The sequence below is a fragment of the Tripterygium wilfordii genome, chromosome 10, assembly GCF_013401445.1.
Source record: "Tripterygium wilfordii isolate XIE 37 chromosome 10, ASM1340144v1, whole genome shotgun sequence".
NCBI classification, from domain to species: Eukaryota; Viridiplantae; Streptophyta; class Magnoliopsida; order Celastrales; family Celastraceae; genus Tripterygium; species Tripterygium wilfordii.
In genome coordinates this window covers 5,184,258-5,211,333 of record NC_052241.1, presented here as the reverse complement: position 1 = coordinate 5,211,333, position 27,076 = coordinate 5,184,258, and the positions used below count along the sequence as shown (strand labels likewise).

Genomic DNA, 27,076 nt, shown 5'->3' with positions numbered 1-27,076 from the left:
ATTTAGCGCCTGATAGTCGAGACACATACGCAATGTACCATTCGTCTTGCCCATTAAGAGCATCGGGGAGGAAAATGAGCTAACACTATTTCGAATGACTCTTGTTCAGAGCAATTCTTGTACAATCTTCTCAATCTCAGCCTTTTGATAATGCGGCTATTAATTGGTTCTAAAATTTATTGGTGAAGTGCTTTCTTTCCGTATAATTCGGTGATTATTTGCTCGCATAGGGCCAAGCCACTGGGTTTAGCAAAGACTCCCTTGTAAGACAACAACAACTGTTTGATATCCTCCCCTATGTCTGATCCCTAGTTATCGAATTAACTTCAATTAGCTGGAGTAGTACCCTATGCCCCTCCAACTCTTGGAATCCATCCGAACTGTCGAAGAAATCAACGACTCAGACTGTGGCTGCAATCCCACCAACTGACATTTATTACCCTGATACATAAACTCCATAGTGATAGTCCAAAAGTTCCACTGAACAACTTCAAAGTTCCTAAGCCACTGAATGCCCAACACCATGTCACAGCCACCTAAAGGCAACACCCAAAAATTCACGTGGAACACCAACTTTGAAGGCTGAATACTACCCCATAATGTCTGCCCTGGCACTATAACTCATCCCCATTTGCTATCTTGAAGGGTATTGTAGGATGCGGATGGAGTACTAATTGAGTCTTTTTAGAGATGGTAGGGTCGATGAAATTGTGTGTGGATCAAAAACACGAACTTATGGTTGCCAATCCTGCCTATTACCCTCATCGTGCGAGGCCCCCAAGACCCAGAGAGAGTATGTAAGGAGATTTCTGACTCTAAGTTTTGTGGACCAGCTACCCCAATTAGGTCCCCTGAATTGTCACCTTATTTTTCCTCTGAACTTCTACCTACACTGTTGACCAATTCATCAAACCTATAAGTCTGCTCCTGTGCCTAAATAAGGAAGAGTTTAGGATTTGGACATTTATGAGTAGGTGTCCATTTGGCATCTCAACTATAACACAATCCTTTTTGCCTCTTGTCTCGCACCCCGAATTTCATTAGTTCCAGGCTCAATTGATCTGTCATCCAATGGGTGGCCACCCTTTTTGGTGAAAAGTTACCCTTAGACTGTTCAAGGAAAGTAGATGGGGCAACTGCTTGTTGCGGCATATTGGCACTACTGGTTGGATGTGTAGTCATTCCATACCCTGAGTAAGGCAGAGAAATTATTGATGGTGGGGCAGGTAAAGGTGGAGAAGGGGAATAAGACATGAGTTGGTTGGTAATGGTTTGTAGATGGTGTTGGGTGAAACCCAACTACGGACTACGAAACTGTCTTCAAGTCACCAGCAATGTGTCTTCTTGCATTTTTGCTATGGCATGGGCCGTTGTAATAGATTGAGGCATGAGCATCTTGACCATGAGGTGAATCTCCTTTTTCAGTCCACCGAAGAAACAACTGAGTTTGTAGTTTGTGAGCCTCTGTTAACTCAGGCGCACCACAATTTCTTCAAACTAAATTTTATATTCCTCCACAGTCCCGGTTTGCCAGAATCTCATCAATTCTTCCAAGGATCTTCAAACAAGCTGCGACTAAACCGTTGCTAAATCGCATCGATGAAATCAATCCAATAGGGAAGTTGGCCAGAAGTTTGCAACTAGCAAGACCACACTAGTAGTATGTGAAATATTGGTTAGCTCAGTGGAGCCACATCGCCGGATCAGTACCAGAAAACTTAGGGAAATCCAACTGTGGATTGTGATTCTGTCATTCCATATGGCCAACGGGATTATCGCGTCCCCGTTCAAGAGCTTGGGCGGCTGGAGGTGGATCTGGTGGTGGGGCTGGAGCACGATCAAAGTGGTCAAGACGATCTATCAAGGCTTGAAACTGGCATCAAAGCGGGCAGTAAGAGCAGCTATGGTGTCAATGAGAGAAGCTTCCGTGTCATCAGTAGCCATTGTTTTGGTTTTCCCTACGACAATAAAAATAAGACCAAAATAGATTAGTAGTTGAGGCACGTGACAATAGAATTTTTATTACTATGTCTTCTGAAGTAGGTATAATTTTAATGGTGATTGTCGCAACCAAAATCACGACGTTGACGGACTTACGAAAAAAAATGAAGTCGCCACCACCAATTGATTTGGAGGTGCAATTGGTCACCTTTTAAAATACTGGTATACAATTAGAAAATTAGGTTCATGGGTCGATTGAGTGTGGGGAAGGTGTCAGCACCCCACAACACCCGCTCACGCGATTACCAACATTTGGACAAGGGCAAATGTATTTTTTTTTTATTTTTCTTAAAAATTGATTTCTGAAAATTTCTCTCATACGGGTACAGATACCACGAGAGAGAAGCTTACAAAAATTCAACCAAAGGTATCTTTGAAATTGATTTCTGAAGACTTCTCCCGTACGGGTACATAATACCACGAGAGAGAAGCTCACAAAAATTCAACTAATGATATCTTTGAAATTTTATTTTTTGAAAAATTCCTCCTATACGAATACAGGATACCACGAGGAAGGAACCTGTGAGAGGAAACCTATTTAGTTTCTATACCCAGGAAGTGGAAGAGTAAAGATAATATAAAAGGATGGAATACTTGTGAGAGGAAAAGTAAGAATGTCTAAACCAAAAAAAAGTGTAAGAGAGAGACCTTCAAAATCTCTTTGTGCAAGAAAAAATTATAGGAAAATCAAGCATACACTCTCTCTCTTTTCCTTCTTTTTCCTCCCAAAAACCTCTCCCTTTTCTCTTCTCCTTTCTTCTCTGTCTCTCACGCAACCCACCCTTTTACTTCTTTTCTTTCCAAAACTTCTCTTTCCTCCTTGGTTTTGGCCTTCTCTCCTCTACTGTTACAGCAAACATCCCCTTTCTATCTCTTTTTCTCACACCAAGCTGCACCTCCCTGCCCTTTTGGCTTCTCCTGTCACTTTTTCACTCCCACCTTACACCCAACTTTCCTCTCTTTTTCTCCCGTGATTCCACTGTACCCGCCCTTCCCTCTCTTTCTTTTACCCCCCAAAAATCCCAGCTCCCTTCCCCTTTTATTTGATCAAAACTAATTTTAGGGTTATGTGTGTGTTATGGACTTGGGCTTTGGGGCAATGGGTCATTGGCTTGTAGGTTTTATTTGTTGGCATTCATTTGGATAGGACGACATTGGTTGGGCTTAAAATTAATTGAACTTTGGATTGGACTTATTTGAGAATGGGGTTTGCTTATAATTAATTGGGCTTTCGATTTGGATTTTTAGTTGGATTGGTATTGAAATTGATTAAGAGAAATTGAAAGGGGAAATTGAATCAAACACACCAAATACATCATGGAAAAAAATACTCGATAGTAAAATAAAATTAAAAAAATGACCCGAACAAAATTCGAGTATGATAGCTGCCCCCTTTGTTTGTCTTTTACATAGTAAATGACAGACAAAGGTGTAATAAACTAATTTTGTCCGGTGAGCATGCATGTGTTTCAAAATTTTCTTGAAAAAGTGAAGTCACCTTATTGGTATATGTGAAAGTGACTTTGCCATCTTGGTAGGAAAAGAACAGTGTTTTAAAATACCGGTTCAACCGGTTGAACCGGAAACCGGAGGGGTCACCGATACGATTTTATAAAATATCGGTAAAATACCGGTTTGGTCAAATACCGGTTCAACCGACCGGTTTTTGGTATAAATACCGGTTCTCCGGTTTGAAAAATTCAAAATTGAGAATTTTTTGATAAAAAAAAATAAAAATGTATAAAAAAATAAGTAATTTTTTTTAGAGAGAGTAAAAGTTGAACCCAATTGAGATTTAAATGATTATGTTAGACTTGAACTTTTATAATTTATATAGTTATGTTGTATTTTTTATAAGAATGTTTGTTAATTGAAAATTACATTTGATAATATTATGTTTAATTTGAGATTGAGAGTGTTATTATGTGGTTATCATTTATTTGGATACATTTTAATTTATAGCATTTTCCTAATTTTTCTAGTATTTTTACAGCTTTTTTATAATTTTTTATTAATTATTAAAAATTTAATTAATCAAATAAAACCGGTCAACCGGTCAAACCGGTTGAACCGGTAAACCGGTTTTCGGTGGCCAATCGGCACGATCCGAAATCCGGTTTTTAAAACATTGGAAAAGAATATCTTGCCATCTCAACGGGAAACTCGATATGTAAAACAATTTTTTTTTGCCATCTCAGCGTGGGAAATAACTTCTTCTATCTTGGTATGTAGAAAATAAATTTAGTCATCTCGGTATCGCTATCTCAGTGAGAAAAATTAGTTTTCCATTTTGGCATGCAGAAAAAATATATTTCACCATTTCGGTGTGGACTAGAAAGTTTTACCATCTTGACAATCAGAAAAGTAAATTTCGCCATCTTGGCGTCGCCATCTCAACGAAGAAAAGTAAATTTTGCAATCTCGGCATCGCCATCTCACGGGAAAAAATAAATTTCGTCGTCTTGACGTCGCCATCCTAGCGGGAAAAGTTAATTTTGTCATCTTGGCATCGCCATCTTAGCGAGTAATGTAATTTCGCCATCTCAAGCATGGACTTGTGTGTTTTGCCATCTCGGCATGTAGACAAGAAAATTTTGCCATCTCGGTGTCGCCATCTTAGTGAGAAAGCAAACTTCGCCATCTCAACGAGAAAAGTAAATTTCGTCATCTCAACGAGAAAAGTAAATTTCGCCATCTCAACGAGAAAAGTAAATTTCGCCATCTCGGCATCACCATCTCAGGGTGGACTTCTGTGTTTTACCATCTGGACTTCGCCATCTCGGCATGGACTTGTGAGTACTATGAATGTTGATTGTGCGTTAGTTTGAGCTTTGTTTGTGGTGTCATCTTCCAAGACAAGTGAAGGAAAGGGTCGATAAATATAGAAATGCATGATTTTGAAAATGCTATTGGATCTGTCCTAGTGTCTATGAATGCTTGGTTGGTGACATTGCTAGTGAACGAAGAGTCATGGATCTTTGTGAACTTCGACCGTTTGAATTTGTTAATCTTCTTGTTCCGCCTTGCTTCAACCTTTCTTTTTTTGCTTTCACTATTGTCTATCAACTATGAACTTGTGTCTGCACACCTCACTAATTTTTCGTGTCCCTTTTCTCTCATTCTCTTTCTTCTTTTCCTTCTTCTCTTTTTATTTTTTTGCTTTTCTTTCTTTTGTCCTTTTTCTTTCTGCTTTCTTTCTTTTTTGTATCATAATCAAATGTTGCCTTGGAAAGAACATTTTGTTATGGCTTCCATACATGAATTTTTGATATCTGCGAAGAGTACCTGCTACTAGCTACACCTAAACAAATGCTAAGGATAAGCATCATACCAGCACCCAAATCTTCATAATACTTTTTTTTTGTAAAAATTTGTTTGTACGGAAAAAACGAGTATGTTCATGTTGTGATAAAAATAGGAATGATGCTGAACCAAACGATGAAGAAATGTGCCAAATGCGGTGAATCATGATTTGCATAAGAAATAAGAAATTCACAAGTTGATGGAGTTTTGACTGGAGGCCAAAATTGCCCCAGTTTAGCATGTATAATCAGGACGAAAGACAAACTAGCAAAATATAGATGATTCTAGAAGATCGAGAAATGAAAACGCGAGAGAATCATCACATTGCCCCAATTCTGTGACCACATTTAGCACATGCCGAACTTGACATGACCATGATGAATAACTTGACCTAACCACTAACAGAGCCACTTTGTGAGGATTCTTCAATATTTGATCACTTTTTGGCTCGCTTGATCTTATTGCTGACCCCAAAGATGATATTTGTTGTCACTGTTGAGGTACACCGCCCTTTTGGGTTTTCAAAGCACCTAGGTTTCCCTAACTTTTGTCGGAAGCGCCTTGTCAGGTTTTCACTTCTGTGGGATTTTTTTTGTTTCCCTAACTTTTTCCAAAGACGTCCTTTCAGGTTTCACCTCTGCGGGGTTTTCTTTTCTTTTCTCTCTCTTTTCTTTTTTTCTTCTTCATTGCTTTCCCCTACATTTCGAAGACAATTTCTTGTCACTTGCTCTCACCATACATTTATGATGTAATTGACCTTTGCAATGTTTCCATTCTCCGTTCATTGCTTTTCCCGATATTTCGGGGATAATTTCTTGTCACTTGCTCTCATCATTCGTTTATGATGTAATTGACCTTTGCAAGTGTTTCCATTCTCCGTTCTTCAATCAAGTTCAATTGCTCGTATCATGCATTGACAACCAGCTTTTATGACAACCCGGAGAGATGAGATTTCAACCTTGTTAAGATCGTGGTAGTCGACGTATACTCTGATCTTTATGTCTTTCTTTGGAACTGGTATGACACACATTTCCTTTTTCTTTCTTTTCTTTTTTTCCTTTCTCTTTTTTTTTTGAGTAACGGGGCAATGCCAAAAACCCAGCATCAAATTATTTGTTATGATCAAACCTTACTTTCAACAACCCTGGCTTCATTCTCTTCGATTTCTAATTTTTTGAAGTATATTCTAGTCTTAACGGCAAATGGTGGACCGTTTTATCCTTATCGAGACTCGACATATCATTGGTAAAACCATGCAAACACCAACTTTGTATTTTTGTAGCAATTCAACCTTTCTTTCTCATTTGTCTCCACGAAAAGTAGCTCCTATTTTGGCTTCACTCATATCAGTTTCATCTCCCAAATTAATAGGTTCCTTGACTTCAGTTGGTATAATTATCTTTCCTTCTTGATTGATTTGCTTTTGTAATTATGGTGCAATGCCATATTCTTCATCAGTGTCATGGTTAGGCTCGACATGGCTAATAAGTGTGTCAAAATCTGGTTCGTTAAGTTCATCACTCTTGTTATCATCAATTTGAGTCCTGAGAAGAAAAAGATGAGATCAATTGAGAAATAAAATGGGAACTGGATGAATTTTCAATGCGTGCAAAAGATTTGTTCTCAAACGCAAAGCATACACATCATCCCATACAACATAGATTTAAACACAAAACAAAGTACCGCCCATTACAAAAGTCCAATCGGAGGCCTTGGGTAGGGCCAATGGTGGTGGTGCAGTTGTGATGATTATTTTGACATATTATTGATCAGTGTAACCAGCTTCTGCACGGTCCAATTGCTCAATCTTAATCCTACTGGACGCCGCGCCACAAAAAGGAATCTGCTAAGTGAACTCTCCTCGCCTTCGACCATGGCTATCTAAAGGTCATTGAATTGATAGCTTATATCTCCAACAACTGCCCCAATTACACTAGTGTCTTCTTCTTCTAACATCCTACCAGATACCAAAATGTCATATAACCAAGGAATTGACACTCTGCCACAGTTGAATGTTCCTTTCACTTTTTTCTCTCTTTTTTTTTTGCCTTTTTTTTTCTTTTTGCCAGACCTGTAATCTAGGCCCATGCTCTCTTTATATGGTACAAGTTAAATAGGACTCCTGATTCCTTGCCAAATCAAAGATTCTATCTGACCCTTTATCTCAGCTGCCAATCCATCATGTTCCATTTGTTCCTTCATTCGTATCATTTTCTAATTCATCTTCTCCATGATCTTAGTTCGTAGGCATGTATTGTGTGAGTGATGAGGGTTGTGATGCTCAAATGAGGTATGTAGTTTTTCAGCAAGAACAAAGTGTTTCTTAGTTGGTTATCTCCCACCATTATTATTATTTTCCCCCTTTTTTCTATGAATGTATGTATAGATATGTGCATGTATATGGTATGAATTTTTTTTATTGGACTTTGTGTTTTGGAAATAGTATTATAACAAACATCCTTCTGTTAACATTAATTTTCAAATACAATCTCTTTTTTTCTCTCCTTTTTTGGCTTTTTTTAAAAAAAGAAATGATGTCAATAATACTAATGCCAAACCACAAGTTCGTGTGTATATGTATAAATGAATAAGATGGAAAAGTAATGAAAAAAGAAGAAACACCAAGAAACAAATGTGGTTAGTAATACTCATCAAGCGTAACATCATATCAATAAATAAAATGTGCCAAAAAGAAAATGGAAAGAGTAACAAGTAAGGGTAAGAGATATCCTTTCAATGTCCTAACCCTAAACTGTATGGTCATGGTTCTATCTATCGCGTAAGGTTCTGGACAAGGTGCCCCTGTAGTCCCATAAGGTAACAGGGTTCCTCCCTCAACTCATTGGGGGAGTTTAGTCCAATGAGGATATACCTACTACCCGTACGTTGACAGAATCTCACGAAGGAAATGGTCCATCCTTTCCTATCCAAAGTGAAGCCAGGGTGGGGGGTTATTGTGTGTAAGTGTGGTAGAAAGGTGCACAGCGTGTGCGAGAGGTTTTACCAACCAAACCCTTGTTGTACTCTTGCCTGGATCTGCATACAACAACTATCCATGAAATGCTACAAAATGAACAAACCATTAAACTCCAAAATCGTGAGTGATATTACCAAATTATCCCTACCAATAAGGGTTGTACACATGGCACCAATGTGACATCTATGCTAGACACAATCAGTAGTTGAAGTCCCCCTTCGGTGGAATTGAAGGGCACACCGAAGTGACTACTTCGCGTAGTAGGAAGGTCATGGCCGACCTTCCTAGTACACTCCTTCCTACCAATACGGTTCTTCCCATATGATGTAGGTAGTAAGGTTCAACCATACATTACTAGGGCCAGATCTACCAAGGTAGAGTCCGATCATGACACTAACCCCCAAGTAGAGTCCAACTCCCCTTTGGAGAGGGATATAGAGGGTATTTTTCCTCCGAGAAACCCTCTAATAAACCAATGAGAGAGAGTCTGACTCCTACTACAACTCAAACTGCTCATGCACATATCAAGGGGACCTCCACTCTCAGGTAAGCATTGTAACTCCTACACTCAAATTTACTTACTAAGCAAGAGGCAAAGCTTCGAACAGTGAGCCATCCTCCCAAGTTTAGTACTGAACTGACTTGAGCGTCGGAGAGGTTCCCCCGAGCACACCCTCGGGGCCCTACCGCAGCTTACGTTTACTGCCTGTGCAGGAAGGAAGGAAGTAAGCGTGCACTCATCAGGAAGGAGTTCATTTATTCCAGCTCGATCTGACTTGACTGATTTGCCGGATAGGGAGGACCTATTCCGGACATCATCAGTTTGGCGTCGTCTGTGGGAAGGAAGTACACTTCCCTAAAGAAACTCACAATGGTCAGATCGAGAAGGAACGTAGCTTCTACTTCGGAAACAAGCCGTCGAGTTACTGACCCTAATGATCCCAATCGGGAACAGGGTGATCATCCCCATCATGATGAAGCAGAACACCATAGGGATGTTGCTGACCGAACCAACCTACAAGCCGAACAATCCCAAGTACCCTGCACTCAGGAACAGTTCCTACAACTCTCCTAGCAGGTACAAATGTTGACTGAACTAATCATGAACCAGCAGTCACAAGCGAATCAGCCTGTAGGTTGGCAGGAAGTTCCCCCACCGAATAGAGAAATCCAGAATGATGAAGACGTGAGAAGTTCCTGCTCTGGTCAATCTAAGGAGACGACCCAAAGAGGGAATCCAGATGGACCGGTGGGAGAAAGTACTAGGAGGGGCACCAAAACCACCTACAATGAGGATGTAGGTCGGCATTTGGAAGAAATGAACAAGAAGATTGCTGCCTTACAAGGAGTGTCACCAATGGAGGGAGTGTGGGACAGTACATTAACTCCCTTAGCTCCTAAAGTTCTTGAGGTTGAAATGCCCCGTCACCTAGTTCTTCCAAAATTGGAGAAGTATGAAGGACTAACTGACCCTTGTGATCACATCCAGGGTTTCAAATCAATGATGGAATGTCGGGGGGCAACTGACCTGATTATGTGTAAGATCTTCCCGTCAACTCTATTTGGACCAGCAAGAACTTGGTTCAATTAGTTGCCCAGGCATAGTGTGACCAGTTTGGAGATTTGTCTGAAAAGATTGTATTACACTTCTCCGCAGCAAGAAGGACTGCAAAGACCAGTCTTGACTTGATGAATCTTGATCATGAGTCAGGAGAATCACTTCGGTCATTCCTTGCAAGATTCAACAGAGCGTGTTTGGAAATACCACATGTCCAAGTAGAAGTAGTCATTTCAGCCTTGGTAAGGACGGTTAGGGACGAAGCATACGTACGGTCATTAACCAAAAAGCGTCCCAAGAACATGGGAGAACTATATGCCAGGGGGGATAAGTTCATGCAATTTGAGGACATGATGAAAATTTCTCAGTTCTCTTCTTCCTCGGCCCTTGCCAAAAAAGGCTCGAGCGCCTCGGGAAGAACGGAGAAAGACTTACCTCCCTCAAGCAAGAAACAAGGAAGGTCTGAGGGAAGAAGTGATCAGAGGAAGGATAATCAATCTGGAAGGAAGACTGACCAAGGCCTTCCGCCGCGGTATAGTTTCTACACTCCTCTTAATAACACATTGCATAACATTCTCTTGGAAGTACAGAATAGGGACATCGTGAAGTGGCCCAAGAAAATGAGAGCTCCAGTTGGGAAGCGTACATCGGACAAGTATTGCATGTTCCATAGGGACCATGGGCATGACACCGAGGAATGCAGGTAACTGAAGGATGAGATCGAAAGCCTTATTAGGAGAGGCTATCTCAAGCAGTTCACTTCGGATCAGGAAGAGAAGAGAAAGAGAACTGATGACGAGAGGGACAACGACAAGAGAAGACAAAGGTGGAGGGATGGTTCTCCTCGTCACCAAAGAGGAACTGCCAGGACTATCGGAATGATTGTTGGAGGCCTAGTAGCATGAGGGAAAAGCTCCTCAATAGAAAGGGCTTACGCCCGAATAAATGAAGTAGCTGTGAAAAATAAGAAGCCCAGAAGGGAGGAAGAAAGAACAACCTTCTCGGAGAAGGATGCTGAGAACGTCCAAGACCCCCATGACGATGCACTTGTCATAGAAACAGTTATTACAAACTTCACAGTAAAGAAGGTCTTGGTAAACAATGGTAGTGCGGCGGACATCCTGTTTTACCATGCCTTTAAGGAGATGAAAATCTCAAATGATAAGTTGAAGAGTTTTTCTAAACCTTTGTACGGATTTGCTAGAGAGTCAATAATTCCCAAAGGAGTTATATCCCTACCAATCACCTTGGGAACTTACCCTCGGACGTTTATGCATATGATTGACTTACTAGTGGTGGATGTAAAGACTCCCTACAATGCAATCATTGGGAGACCGCTTCTTCACAAAATCCGGGCTGTTGTCTGTACTTACCACCTCAAGATGAAGTTCCCAACTTCCTATGGGGTAGGGGAAGTAAAAGGAGACCAAAAGCTAGCAAGGATGATGTACTATACCGACCTGAAAGATAAGAAAAAGGCCACCATCTCGGTCGGTAGTCTGGACGTTCGGGAGGAAGAAAAGATAGTTAAACCTACTCCAGCTGAAGATCTCCTTCATGTCCAGGTAGAGGAAGGAACTGAGAAGAAACTGTTCATTGGATCACAGATGGATAAAGAGTTAGTTGACGAGGTAACTAAACTCCTCCTCACTAACATTGAAAATTTCGCATGGAGTGCGGATGAAATGCCAGGGATTAGCAGGAAGGTCATTTCCCATAGTCTCAGCATTGTACCAGGAGCTAAGCCAGTCAAACAAAGAAAGCGAAACTTCACCTTGGAGAGGCAAAACGCTATTAAGGAGGAAGTAAGGAAATTACTTGATGCAGGCTTCATACGTGAAGTTCAATACTCGGAATGGTTGGCCAATGTGGTAATGGTCAAAAAGGCTAATGGAAAATGGCGCATGTGTGTTGACTTCACAGATTTGAATAAGGCTTGCCCGAAGGACAGTTATCCCCTTCCTAAAATTGATCAATTGGTAGATGCCACTTCCGGACAGGAATTACTTAGCTTCCTAGACGCATACTTAGGCTACCATCAGATTAAGATAGACCCAAAAGATGAGAAGAGTACTTCGTTCATCACTCCAGAAGGGACGTACTGCTACAAAGTTATGCCCTTCGAACTGAAGAATGCTGGTGCCACTTATCAGAGGTTAGTCAATCACGTTTTCGCTGATCAGCTAGGAAGGACAGTTGAAGCCTATGTGGATGATATGGTTGTAAAGAGTGCTAAGGCTGAAGATCACCATTCTGACCTACAGAAAGTGTTTGATATTTTATCAAAATTTCAGATGAAGTTGAACCCCGACAAGTGTGCCTTTGGAGTAAGCTCTGGAAAATTAAAAGGATTCCTCGTCACTCGTAGGGGAATTGAAGCGAATCTAGAGAAGGTTGAGGTCATACTTCAAATGGAGCGTCCTAAAACACCCAAGGAAGTACAAAGGTTGACTGGCCGAGCAGCAGCACTAGGAAAGTTTCTTGCAAGGTCGGGCGACAAGTGTAGACCTTTCTTTCAAGCATTGAAAAAGGCTAAGGAGTTTCAGTGGACAGAGGAATGTCAAAAGGCGTTTGAAGGACGAAAAGATTATCTCGGACAACCTCCCTTGCTAACGTGTCCTAAGGAGGGGGAAATCTTGTATTTATACCTTGCCACGTCGGAACACGCAGTAAGTGCAGTTCTTATTAGAGAAGAAGAAAAGGTGCAAAAGCCAGTTTACTATGTCAGTAAGGTCATGGTGGATGCTGAAATCCGCTATACTGGAGCAGAGAAATTAGCACCCGCCTTACTTACTGCGGCTCAGAAATTGCGACCTTACTTCCAAGCTCATACAATTGTGGTCCTTATTGATCAACCACTAAAGAATACACTACAAAAGCCAGATATCGGGAAGATTGATAAAATGGTCCATAGAATTGAGTGAGTTTGACATTCAGTACAAACCAAGGCAGGCAATCAAAGCTCAAGCCTTAGCAGATTTTGTGGTGGAGTGTCTCCGACCGACCCTAATGGAATCGACCGAAGAGGACTACCCACAGTGGAGCTTTTTTATGAATGGCTCCTCCAATTAGGAAGGTAGTGGAGCTGGAATACTCCTCATCGGCCCGGGGGGCATATGTGTGGAACATGCCTTGCATTTTCACTTTAAAGCATCAAACGATAAGGCGGAATATGAAGCAATGTTGGCTGGGTTGAAGGTTACAGAAGAACTTGAAATCAAAAACTTATTGATCAATAGTGACTCGCAGCTTATAACTGAACAGATGAAGGGCGACTATGAGGCTAAAAGCCCCAACATGGTCAAATATTTAGCTGCAGTAAGGAAGCCCTTGGCTAAGATTCCCAAGGTAGAGATCAACCGTATACCTAGGGAGGAAAATACAAAGGCAGATGTGCTTGCTCAATTGGCTTCAGCTTGCTCAGTAAAGGGACCCACTTCGGTCAGGATTGAGATACTTCCTCAACCAAGTATCTCAACTGATATAGTAGTAGCCCAGGTGGATACTGAGCCAAGTTGGATGGATTCAATCAAAGAATTCTTGTTGGAAAGAAAACTTCCTGAGGACAAAAATGAAGCCAGGAGCCTTAGGAAAAGATCAGCAAAGTATTCCATAATCAATGCTGAGCTGTACAGGAGATCCTTCACACTGCCATATCTACGGTGTTTAGCACCTAGAGATGCTGATTTTGCCTTGAGGGAAGTACATGAAGGGGTCTATGGAAGTCACATAAGAGGGCGGACTCTGAGCTATAAAGTACTACGTTGTGGGTACTACTGGCCTACTATGATGGCAGATGCAAATAAGTTAGTACAAAGATGTGATAAGTGTCAGAGGCATTCCAACATATCTCACCTCCCTCCTACTCAACTAGTCCCCATCAAAAATCCTCGCCCATTTGCTCAGTGGGGTATGGACCTTCTTGGACCGTTCCCTCCAGCATCAACCCAAAGGACATTTCTGGTAGTAGCTGTGGATTACTTTACTAAATGGATAGAAGTTGAACCACTTGCAACTATTTCAGAAAACAAAGTGATAGACTTCATCTGGAGGACTATTGTCTACAGATATGGACTACCAAGGGCCCTAATTGTTGATAATGGAAGGCAGTTCGTAGGAAAGAAGATAAACAAACTCTGTGAAGATTTGGGGATTGAACTCAGAGTCACTTCGGTCAGTCATCCACAGGCAAATGGACAGGCTGAAGTGACAAACCGAGTAATACTCCAAGGGCTGAAGACTAGGTTGGACAGTGCTAAAGGAAGATGGGTGGAAGAGCTCCCAAGTGTATTATGGTCCTATCGAACCACAACAAGGACTTCTACAGGCGAAATACCTTTCTCACTTGCATTTGGTTCCGAAGTCGTGATACCAATAGAGATTGGAATCCCTACTACAAGAATAATTAACTTTGATGTTCAAGGAAATAATGAAGCACTCCTGAACAATCTTGATCTTGTGGAAGAAGCTAGGGAAGACACAAGAGTCCGTATTGCGGCTTACAAATAAAGAACGGCTTGGTATTACAACCGTAGAGTCAAAGAAAGGAAGTTCTTCCCAGGAAATTTGGTCCTAAGGAATAAGGAAGCAGCAGGGAAACACCCTGGAAAGCTGGGAGAAACTTGGGATGGACCATACAAGGTTATTGAGGCATTCAAGGAAGGAACTTACTGTATTGAAGACCCAGAAAACTCTGGGAAGAAGATGCGACCTTGGAATGCCGATAATTTACGCAAATATTATGTTTAGTTGAACAATTCTTTAAGAATATATGTTCCATTTCTAGTAAGTTCAATAAAAATTGCCATTTATTAGTTACCACATAAACTTTTCCAGGACCGAAGTGTCCCCTTAGGCCAGTTCGGCCCATCAGGACCAAAGCGTCCCATTTAGGCCAGTTTGGTCCAAATTACATGGAAATTTCCAAAGCCTAAATAAGACCAAAGCGTCCTAATTTAAAACTTCGGCCGGCCTTTGAGACTTAACGAGAATCATAGACCAGGACAAGCGACTGACCCTCCTAATGACAACATCAGGTTCGGCCAAGACACTGAAATAATAACAACACAGATGCAGATAAAGATAGAAAATATTATTACAAAATAAGAGTGTTCATACATAATTCAATAGAAGAAAAAAAGATTAAGTATCCCCAATCGAAAGGTTTGCCTCTGTCTCCTCAGTAGGAACAACCGTTGTAACTTCGATAGGAGGAATTTCAGGTTGATTGGCCAAAGGCACTTCATCCCGACTGGTCGGAGGATCAGAGGAAGGGACTAAGAGTTGATCATCTGAAGGGAGAACAGTAATGTCAATAGTGGCTGAAGGTTCATCTATTTCTGGATATCCCTTAAATTCTGCTTCAGAATCCTCCTCCTCAACATCCTCTTCATTGGCAGCCCTTGCAGCCTCTTCAGCACGGACAAGTTCAGCATAAATCTCATCCTTCAACTCCTCGATGTCGTCTTTTCCTACGAGAACAGCGCAAAAGTTGTCTAATATGCTTGGATCCTGACCCGCCTGAATCAGAGCTCGCAGAGCCATTTTAAAAGCTCCTCAGCCGGCAAAATACCCCTCCTGACGAAGAGTCAACTTAAACTCTTCAGAAGCTTTGAAGGCTTCAACCCCCAAAGATTTGCCTTCCTCTAATGCTTTCACCCTCTCAACTTCGACCATCTTGGAGATACGGGAAACCTCAACCTCCAACTTTGATTTTTCTTTCCGATATTTTACCTCCCTAGCACCAGAGGCAGACAATACTTTCTTCATGCTCTCCAGCTCCTCCCGAAGGGCGTCCAAGTCTGATTCAGCCTTTGCCCTCGCTAAAGCAGCTGCTTCGGCCTTCTCCAAAGCAGCATGCTCGCTATGGGCAACACTCGCGATTCCACCCGGAAGAGTTGCCAAGACCGAAGCAACCTGCAAACAGTTGACCGAAGTTACAGGAAAAGTTTGTTACAGAAAAAAAAAAGAAGATGATGACCGACTATTTATGTCCGTCAGAGACAAAGCCTCATACAGACAGAAAAAAAAAAGATGATGACCGACTATTTATGTCCGTCAGAGACAAGGCCTCATACCGACGGAAGTCTGCTGGAGTAGGAAGCTTGGCCACCATCCGACCTGTGACGTTTGGATTATTGGCTGAGTCAATAACTAGTACGTCCCAGCCTTGTTGATGAATAGAAAAATCTTCAGCAAGTTGAGTCACTGGCAAAGGAATGTTGATGTAATCTGATTGCCTTGCCGACGTAGTCGTAGGTCCCGTTACTCTAACCGAGCCAGTTACAACGGTCGGTCCTTGAAGGACTTTAGTAGCAGCGGAAGTCTCGCTAGTGTTCCCTTTCTTTGATCTCTTAGGAACAGACTTCCTCCTATTTCCCTTACCAATCCCATGCTTCTTACCCCTTATGGCACCAGTATTGAACATGTTGACGTAATCTCCCATATCGGCCATGTCTACAAAAAAGACAGAAGACATGTCAGTAAGGGAATATGAAAGTCAAATGAAAAGTAAAAACCGATGACCGAACTACACCTTTTTTCAGCATAATAGAGGCATAAGCATAGCTACTATCCCCATCATTAAAATTAAGGGGGATGGAAAGATTTGGTGGCAAGAAAGAAAGAAACTGGACAAGAAGAACCTTTTCACTGTCTAGCTTTAGATCCATAGGATTGTTAAAGAATGCAAGGAAGGGAATACCGAAGTTGGTACGGAAAGGAAGGTTTTCCCCTGGGTTAATTGGAGCCTTGACCCATAAGTAACCTTTCTTCCTTTCCTTTATAGAAAATTGATACTTCGGAGCTTCAATCGGACTACGAAATTGGAAATAATACAAACCGGCCTTCCGACCGTGACGACTTAATTTTAGAATGTGTTGAATTACAAGAGAATGGAAGGGAACCTTATGCTTGACACAAAGATTCACAATGGTGTTTAGAAATAACCATGCGTTTGGTGTGAAGATAGCAGGACATAGGCCGAAGCGACGGAAAAATTGGTAAGGGCGGGCGGATATGGAATCCGAGCCCCATGTTTTAAGGAATGGAGGGAGATGGCAAATTCTCCCTCCTTCCAGTGAAAAGGATTTTCTTCAAGAAGCATTCGCCGGCACGGCCAGGGAATACCGAAGTCTCTCTTGATATTTTGAACCCCTCGATCATCTAGACCAAAGCCACAAAGGCAGTCCGGCTCTTTATCAACCTCGTCCCCCTCGGCTCGGAAGTTTGGGGGCACTTCGGTCAGATCAGCCACTTCGACAAAGACTTATCGAAGCGCTTCGGTATCGTCTGGCGGTGAATCAATTATATTCACCTCAGAACTTTGGTTTGAAACCGTCCTTTCCCCGGAAGAGGTAGAGTCCGAAGACCCTCCTTGAGAGGAACTTGTAGTGGAAGAACTGGATGACATAACTCCAAAGAAGAGGGGAAAGACAAACTGACCTGAATATCGAAGAAGGAAGGAAGGACGGACTGACTTGAAAACACGGCGGACGGACAGACAAGGTAGAAGTTCGGTCGGCCAACTGTAAGAGAAATAGGGAGATGTAAAAAGTCTGAGCCACCTCAAAACATATTTATACTAAAGGAATTGGGTCAGGATCGACGGCCCATAACGAAGTGACCTTCCACATTCCTCAAATCTAGACCGTGAATACGAATCGATGGAGTTATCATTTACCCTCATATCTAGTCTATCGTATGACACCTCGATAAGAGTGTGGGGGCATATGATATTACCAAATTATCCCTACCAATAAGGGTTGTACACACGGCACCAATGTGACATCTATGCTAGACATAGTTAGTAGTTGAAGTCCCCCTTCGGTGGAATTGAAGGGCACACCGAAGTGACTACTTCGCGTAGTAGGAAGGTCATGGCCGACGTTCCTAGTACAAGCCTTCCTACCAATACGGTTCTTCCCATATGATGTAGGTAGTAAGGTTCAACCATACCTTACTAGGGCCACATCTACCAAGGTAGAGTCCGAACATGACACTAACCCCCAAGCAGAGTCCAACTCCCCTTTGGAGAGGGATATAGAGGGTATTTTCCCTCCGAGAAACCCTCTAGTAAACCAATGAGAGAGAGTCTGACTCCTACTACAACTCAAACTACCCATGCACATATAAAGGGGACCTCCACTCTCAGGTAAGCATTCTAACTCCTGCACTCAAATTTACTTACTAAGCAGGAGGCAAAGCTCCGAACAGCGAGCCATCCTCCCAAGTTTAGTACTGAACTGACTTGAGCGTCGAAAAGGTCCCCCCGAACACACCCTCGGGGCCCTGCCGCAACTTACGTTTACTCCCTGTGCAGGAAGGAAGGAAGTAAGCGTGCACTCATCAGGAAGGAATTCATTTATTCCAGCTTTATTTGGCTTGACTGATTTGTCGGATAGGAAGGACCTATTTCGGACATCATCAGTGAGAATAGAATATACAAATAAAAGAATGAAACCTATATATAAAGAAAAATAAAAAGAAACGAAACAAATTAGCCCTTGTCCAAGCAAACTTGCCTTGACCCTCAAGCGTCCCCAGTGAAGTCAGCAGTTGTTACAACCAGAATCACGACGCGGGCGGACTTATAAAAAATAATGAAGTCACCACCAATTGATTTGAAGGTGCAATTGACCACATTTTAAAATATTGGTCTATGATTAGAAATTGGGTTCGGGGGTCGATTGAGTGTGAGGAAGGTGTTAGCACCCCATAACACCCACTTACTCAATTATCAACAATCGGACAAGGGATAATGTATTTTTTGATTTTTCTTAAAAATTAATTTCTGAAAATTTCTCCCCTATGGGTACAAAATACCATGAGAGAGAAACTTACAAAAATTCAACCAAAGGTATGTTTGAAAATTGATTTCTGAAAACTTCTCCCATACGGGTACAAAAATCCCACGAAGAATGAGAACCCAATGGACTTGGGTATTGGCAGTAATACAAAGACTACAAACAAAACTCAAGGAACAACAAAAAAGTAAATAGAATGTTCAATCAACAAACAAAGATTATAAACTATGTATACAATCCAGAAATAAAACACAAAGCAAGCAAACCTATTTAGTTTCTATACCCAGGAAGTGGAAGAGTAAAGATAATATAAAAAGATGGAATACTTGTGAAAGGAAAAGTAAGAATATCAAAACCAAAAAAAAGAGTGTAAGAGAGAGACCTTCAAAATCTGTTTGTGCAAGAAAAAGTTGTAGGAAAATCAAGCACACACTCTCTCTTTTCCTTCTTTTTCACCCCGAAAACCTCTCCCTTCTCTTCTCCTTTCTTCTGTGTCTCTCACGCCACCCACCCTTTCACTTCTTTTTTTTCCAAAACCTCTCTTTCCTCCTTTTGTTTTGCCCTTCTCTCCTCTACTGTTACCGCAAACTTCCCCTTTCTATCTCTTTCTCACACCAAGCTGCGCCTCCCTCCCCTTTTGGCTTCTCCTGTCACTTTTTCTCTCCCACCTTACACCCAACTTTCCTCTCTTTTTCTCCCGTGATTCCACTGTAGCCGCCCTTCCCCCCCTTTTTTTTTTACCCATGCATTTTGAATAGAATAGAATACAAAAGGAAGAAAGCAAATTCTTCAATAATAAAGGGATATCCTTTAAAGAGTTACAGGAGAAAGGCTATGATAGACACTTGAGACCTGACCTGAAACTGCCTGTTTTTATCACCTGTACTCATAATTAAGAACAGAAAAAAGATACGGGGCATTGAACCACCAGCTACATCTCAATTAAAAATATGCTGGTCGACTAGTTATTGCACATAGCAAGAACCTGGCTCTGCAGGCACTGCTCGACCTGGTCCGGCTAATGGAGCAGCTGCAACCCCTCTTTGATTCAGCAAACACCTGAAGTGTGCCAGTCGTCCAGTAACTTTCCTTGGATCTTTAGCCAGCTTGTCATAAGGTGTCCAAAGCCGCTCTTCAGTTGGAGGGAGAAAAAGATCAATATTAGCAGGGGAAAAGCTAATGATCACATAGTTTAATGCGGATTCCAATTATAGTCGCTGTTAAAATACGCTTTGTACTAATACACAAATCTGTAAACAAAAACTTATAGTTGCTTGTCATCAACACACAATATAAAGGTGCTTGTGAGACTGATGTTACTTTGTCATTACTTCAAATATATTTTTAGGAAAAGACTGCTACGTACATGTCTGCGAATGGATGCAACCATTTGTGCCAATACTACCTTTTGAATGCGTGCCAAGGGTTGGTCAAAGTTTTTTATTCTCACCTGTTTAGTTATGCATACAAATGTGAAGTTTAAATACATGAAGAAATTTAAGCCTGACGGAAAAATTTTTCTTTCATGAAGGCTATGTCATAATAACCATCCTCATTTCCAGAAAACAGCTTCTACGCCTCAACTACAATGCATGGCCATTATCAACTTCAGACAAGACTATGTAGTATGTACCACTTCATTGTCCCAGAAATAAATTATACCTCCCAAAGAAATTAGGAAACGCAATTTTTTTTTATGGGAAACAACTTTCACAAGTTTTTTTTTATAATGTAATAGAATTTTCTCAAGCTTCTCATATACCTTAAAGAACCTAATTCCAGGGCGAAATTAACAGGATGCACAATAATTACCTGCAGCCGCTGCAGCACGTGGCCATATAGTCTGTTCAATATCTGACCCATCTATACGTTCACCCCACATGCACACCTCGCCCCCAATTACTAATTTTTGTTGCTTGGGGTTTGTGATGTTCACGAGTGGCTCATTTGAATAAAATTTCTGCCACGGGGTATCCAAGTGGTCCAAATACCACACATCCTGGTTGCTTACAATGCACCGTAACCCAGCTGCAACCACTCGCTCAGCAACACCACCACCAAGCCTTGAAGGAAATTGTAGACAAGAAATCAAGCCTAATGAAAATCAGTAATCAAAATGAAGAAAGCACAAAAGGCTAATATCAGTATACTGTACGTCTACAAAGCTATTTATTACTAAGAGAATTTATTACTATGATATTTTATTAATCACTCTTACCAAATCAAGAGAATATGGAGCAGTTTTCTGTAGTCGGCTCTCGAACAATAATGAACCAAGTGACTGGTCTTTTATCATAAATAATTAACACTTTGTGAGTAATATTTCAGAAAAAACCACAGCATATTCAATATTTTAGTAAAATTTAGTATTATTCCTCTGAAGTTTTTGGTCGACTATTGATAAAAATGCAGCCAGGAAATAGATTTTTTGTGCCTCTGCTACTCAGATTTTTGGGTTTGCCAACAGAACAACTTTTAAGTACGTAATGGATATGGAAGTTTGAACTTCGAAGATAAAGAGATCTAAATGATGTATAAATTGTATCCACACTTCATCGCATATATCAGTCATAGAAACCGGAACTATGATATAGAAGTTCCCAGCGGTGACAAATGCTACCACTCTTTTGAAGAATGAAGACACAATGCATCAAGACACAGTATAGATTACACTCATGAAAGGTTGGATATACCAGTTGTGCACGACAGTTTTTCTGCTCAATTTGTTGCCAAAGTTGTTGAATGTCTCTTCCCTGTTACGAGTCATGAGTGAATAAGCCGTGTAATGATGATAACAGACATAAAACTTTACCCATAAAACCCATACCAGTTCACAATTTCGTATCCATGGGAAAGAGCTATGTTCTGTGCCCGCAAGACAAAATATTGACAAGCTTCAGATTCAACCATACCGTGCTTCTTTAACCTGCATATGGAAGTAGTTGAAAAACTAATCTGTTGTCTCTTGATTGTTTGTAGGTAGTAATAAAACGAATGGACATAGAATAATGCAAAGCTTTCAAGGTCAAAAATAAATCAATCATAGATTAGAGCAATATTGAAATTCATGAAAAATATTATTCCAATGAAATGATAAAAGGAGCACAGAAACAAGAAGAAAATTTTTAGCAGAGGCAGTAGTTTGAATGTTTTCATTAGCAACAGTTTCAGATCGTGGTATTTCGAGACAATTAAAACTTCAAACAATGGAAGGATTCTGGAGAATGAGTAGTGTTCATAGAATCACAGTCAAGAGAAGCAAGCATGAAATGAAAACTTTGCTAATAACATCTACAAAGCTAGGAATATGAATTGTCAATTTATTGAATACAATTTTGTGAAGTAAAATGTCTTTAGGTGAGATACCAACCCAGTATATGGTGATAGAGATCTGCCTTTTCCTATATATTTCCACTTACAATTCCAGGATAAGCAGCAAATACACGGACAATCATATATAATTTTCAGTCATTCAAAAGATAAAATCTTACTTTCAAAAGTCAAAGCATCCAACTGTTAAAATTCTAACCCCAATAACAAAATCTTTCAATCCCTAGAAAATTACTGTTTTCCAGCCACTGTTTTCAGTTGAATTTATCACCAATTCTGCCTAATTAGTAACCGGTATTACCCTTAAACCTCAAAGCATCTCTTGCTTTCTTAGCACCACATTCAAGTTTCAGAACCCTAAGAAAATAAGTAGAATTCTTGCAGTGCGGGAAGATTTAGTAAGGAAAATTACCATTTGCTTATGTGGGGAGTGAATGACCAGCAGCCTGAAAGTAAAAGCACAACTATATGCATCAATAGATATCCAAAAAATCAAATTCTTACTGGATATGTGAAAAGACATCCTAGAGGAATAATTATTGTTATGGTTTCAATTTACTGCAAGCATCAAGCAGACGAATAAAGTAAAAGCACAACTATATGCATCAATAGATATCCAAAAAATCAAATTCTTACTGGATATGTGAAAAGACATCCTAGAGGAATAATTATTGTTATGGTTTCAATTTACTGCAAGCATCAAGCAGACGAATAAAGCAGATCCGAAGAAAAAGAAGCACACATATTTGAAACAACAGTGCGGCATATACAACACAGTATGACATGCATTATGACCAGTGAAGTAACATAGCTGAAAAGGGAAGAATGTGTGAAAATCTATCGTAACAAATAACAATTACAAAATAAATAATGAGAGCTGAGCGTACTTGTGTTAACTTCATCACCTCCCAAGTGAACAAATTTAAATTTAAAGACCTTACTAAAATCTGCACAGAGGAAAAATGTTATGCCAACTTAATTATGTCTCATCAAAACTAGTGTCTCCAACCAGAAGAGGCAATGATACCTGATAGAATTCCATCTATCAATTTAAATGTGAACTCATTGCTGACATCAAGTGGCTCCTGGCAGTCCTTTGAAGGCCATAGAAAAGGATAACCAACACCCCTAAACAATGAATCCATAAGTTTTTTTGGAAAATGTAGCACAAGGAAATTTCATAAAATTTTCTTCATTTTCAAAAAAGATAATATAAGCATCATGAGCAAACAAGAATATGTTTTCCTGCAATAAGAAGTAGCTAATAGTCTGAGAGTTTAAGAAGCGCTGATTGTTGGAGCATGCGGTAATCATATGAGTAACAATAGCAACTTGCATAAGAAAGAGAAAATAGTCTGTGGAAGTCTTCTGTCAGCATTTACGTCCCTGACAAAAAAAAAATCTGTATCTAAACTTCCCAGTCTCCATTGTTCGTCAGTCACACTCACAATCTTACAGGTTCATAACCAATTGCAATGACTAGATATTTTGAACATAAGATGAAATGGTAGAACCAGTAGGAATTATCACAACCAGACACTGATATGGAGCCTATCCAGAAAAGCGAGAGTGATAATGGGCTGGAAATAAACAAATACTGCATAAGGGACAACTTGTGAAATGGAACATATATATTCCTTGACATAGCAAGTACTGACATGAGAAAAGACAAGAACTGATACCATGAGCGAGCATGGCCTGGAACATCAATTTCAGCCATCACACTAATTCCTCTTCTCTGTGCGTAACTACAAAAATAGATAACAAATATATTATGAAATAACTAATTTATGGATAATATGGACATTTCCAATGTACAAGAAAGAGCCAAACTACTTGCCTCACTATTTCAGCAGCATCAGCCATGGTATACCGCTCCGAAATTGAATAAGCACCATCCCACAGTTTTGGATATGAAGGTATCTCCAAGGGGAAAGATTGTGAATCTACTATGTGCCAGTGCAAAACATTCTGGATGAAAGCAAGAAAAAATGAGTCCATGTCTGATTTGTAGCAAATGAACGACTTGAGAGGTCAGATCCAAAGTCGAAAGAATATACTAGCTAATTCCAAAGTGACTCAGCCCGTAAGTTTCTTGCTCAATATATTATGATAGAAATATGCCAACTAAGTCTCAAACCAAAACATTACTGACTCAGCACATACTTCAAAGAGACTAGCCATATAATGGTGGGAAATGCAACGGTGATGACTAAAAGTACTTTGATGCTGTAGCAAGCTAATTGTTTGTAACACTATACCAATAAAGCCATTCATTTAAAGCTGAATTTTCCATAAATCATATACAAGCCGATGACTATTTGGAAAAGGAAAATAAATGAAAATAAATGCAAGCAAATGCATTCTGACAGTGACATGAACAAGGGCATGATCATCATCATCGCCAAAGACTTCATTGCAAACATTATGAGGTCGGCTACATGGATCCATAAGAAAAATCAATATTATTCAACTAAATGAAAAAGGGCACGATAAGAAACAAAGACTATATTTGAGAACATTAAAATATCACATGCCCACAACGCATTTAAGAGTAATGAAACCACAAATCTCATCATGTCATTGCATCACATGAAACCAAGTTTTGCATAGGCTAGATATGTTATCGTGCATTACATACCAATTTTGCATAGGCCATTGAATCAATTAATTTCTCTATCACTGGGATGGGAAGATAATGTCGAGATGTATCTGCAATATTTGTCTTTGGTAAGAAATAAATTCATTGAAATGCAAAAGATGGCACAGCTAAAATGCACACCCTACTGGGCCTACACAGGGATAAATGGGAAAAAAGAAAAGGAGAAAACAGTGTTCCAACCAGCGGGTTCATCCTAAAGAGAGTGTGTTCCAGTAAAAGAAGAGAGAAAACAAGATACAAAGAAAGATAAAGAATGCATGGTTTCTGAAGGTGGAATAGAATGGAAGGACACGCAATTTTATAACATTGTGATTAGTAAGCACTGACAAGCTCATGGATGCCACGCCACCAAGTGAAATGAGACTCGTGAGTTACCTAACCATTTCATAACATAGGAATATTGAGCAACTTACCAATCAATAGACCTCGGTAAGAGAACCTTGGCTGATCAATTATTGTCCATGGAATGCTATGAACTTCAATCACTCTGGTTGTAAAGTTAAAATGACATATCTGGCTGAATGTCTGTAATCATGGCAAAATATAAATTTTGATACGTAGTGATAAATCTTGGAAACAGTAATGGCTTCGCAAAAAAGAAGAAAGCGTTACCTGAAGCCCATGTAGAGCCCCATAAACTGTTTGCGCCTGTATAAACTCCAAGTGAACCCAAATTAACCAGAGAATCATAAACCGTCAAGGGATTACTAATTAAGTTAAAGTAATGATATAGAAAAAAAAAAAGGTAAAGTGATGATAATGAAATAATTGACAAGTTGAAAATATATCATTCCGTCCTCAAGATGTCCCCAAACGTGGAATGAGTATATTGCAAGTGGAGAATAAAACATATTTTTATCATAAAAACAATGTATTTGTTGTCATTCTTAGCCGTTCTCTCAAGATTGATCGATTGAAACTCTTCATCACCCACCTCAAGTTGTGCATAAGGCTGTTCTCCAAGAGCAGGGACTGATAACTTGTATGACTCATCGACCCCATATTGTAGCTACAACAAATTTAAAAAAAAAAAAAAAAGGAAAGAAAAATTCAACTTCAAAAAAAATGCATCTCGGAAACGAATGGCAGAAGAATTGGAAAATTAATACATATATGAGTTGGAAATGACATTCTAACCTCATCAGATGGGGAGGAGATGAGAACACGAATTCCCTTGAGCAAGGCGGAAGAAGGAGCAAAACTGGAGTTAACGACATGAGCCATATTCACAACATCAAGAAACCGAGAGAACCCATCTTTGAGAATCCCAGTTTGATCACTATACTTGCTACCATCATCTGTTGTCAATTCAAAATTCTTGCTCATATGAACGCTCTGCTGCTTCCCATTCCCATTCCCATGGCTCACTGACTCTGGCATTGGCCATATATTCAATTCAGCAGACGCATCAGCCAACACTGACGCCGCCACCACGACCACCACAAACCACCACCTCTGCATTTTATCTCTTCCCACCCACAGGCTACAACACCACCACCACCACTTCTAAGTACACAGAGGAATGCATCTGTGCCTGTATATGCAACGGATGTCTCTCTTACCAGTCCTAATCAAGCAAGTAATTATGGAAATTTTTAATAAAATGGCGGAAGGTGGGGTGGGTGAGTTGTTTCCAACCGAGCCGACGATTGTGTCCCATTCATTCTCCTGATTCATTCATTTTAAGAAAAAGAAAGTTTTCTCATGGAATATTTGTAGTTTATTGTTGGAATCCACAAAAAAGAAAGATATTGATTTATTTATTAAAAAAAGGGAAATAATCGAGATTGGGATGAAATTCAAAATCATTAGCCAAATTGGGATCTTAATAATTTAGTACAAAAGGTAACATGGGGGAAGAACGTGGCCAATTTAATATGAGTATCACTTGATTTTCAGACTCACGGGTGGATATTTGCCAAGTGGTTCTGGTCCCCCACCCCTATAAGGGTGTAGTGTGTGTCAATTGGTCTGTTTGGGATTGATCTGTTTGGGATTGCTTTGTATTTTAGTGTTGTGAGGTAAAAAGTTGTGGTGTTGTGAGGTGAGTTTTGCTGACAAAAAGTGTTTGGCGTGTCAATAAAAAAACTGTGGTAAGGTGAGTTAGTATGCAGTTTAGCGTTTGCATAAACTAAACTGCGGTGTGGTGGGTTGAGATAATTATATAATTTATCTCAATAATTTGTAACAAATGATTTTATTTGTTTAGTTTAACTAATCAATATTACTGAATCATGATTCGTTATGTTTAACAATAGAGTATTACATTTGTATTAATAGCACTAATATTTATTATTATACATTAATAGCATCATATAATATATGTTCAATATATATTACACTACAAACCGAATAGTTCTGCAGCAATCATATCACGTAAAACAGCCATCTCAAAATCTTCATTGAAATTTGAAGGCTCCCTAATGTCTATCCCATTACCA

The 27,076-nt window shown here is 40.1% G+C and overlaps 1 protein-coding gene across 1 annotated transcript; it reads right to left on the bottom strand.

Annotated features, from left to right (window-relative positions):
- Positions 1-19,410: 19,410 nt before the first annotated feature.
- LOC120007841 (beta-hexosaminidase 3-like) lies at positions 19,411-26,287 on the bottom strand. The gene is made up of 14 exons (XM_038858303.1): positions 25,773-26,287; positions 25,570-25,644; positions 25,248-25,283; positions 25,049-25,160; positions 24,615-24,685; positions 23,814-23,944; positions 23,656-23,721; positions 23,001-23,101; positions 22,861-22,920; positions 22,386-22,419; positions 21,471-21,569; positions 21,337-21,396; positions 20,456-20,706; positions 19,411-19,775 (listed from the first exon to the last, which is right to left on the bottom strand). Exons 1-14 carry the CDS (start codon positions 26,094-26,096, stop codon positions 19,609-19,611), a joined length of 1,587 nt encoding a protein of 528 aa, XP_038714231.1. The 5' UTR covers positions 26,097-26,287; the 3' UTR covers positions 19,411-19,608.
- Positions 26,288-27,076: the final 789 nt, after the last annotated feature.

Bases quoted from the DNA above. Each gene is read 5' to 3' on its own strand.
- LOC120007841 (XM_038858303.1), bottom strand. From the start codon at position 26,096: ATGCAGAGGTGGTGGTTTGTGGTGGTCGTGGTGGCGGCGTCAGTGTTG. The intron at 23,945-24,614 runs GTATGTAATGCA...GCTTTCATCCAG, and splicing joins CAATGGCCTATGCAAAATTG to AATGTTTTGCACTGGCACAT. The intron at 23,102-23,655 runs GTATCAGTTCTT...TTCATTGTTTAG, and splicing joins CCAGGCCATGCTCGCTCATG to GGGTGTTGGTTATCCTTTTC.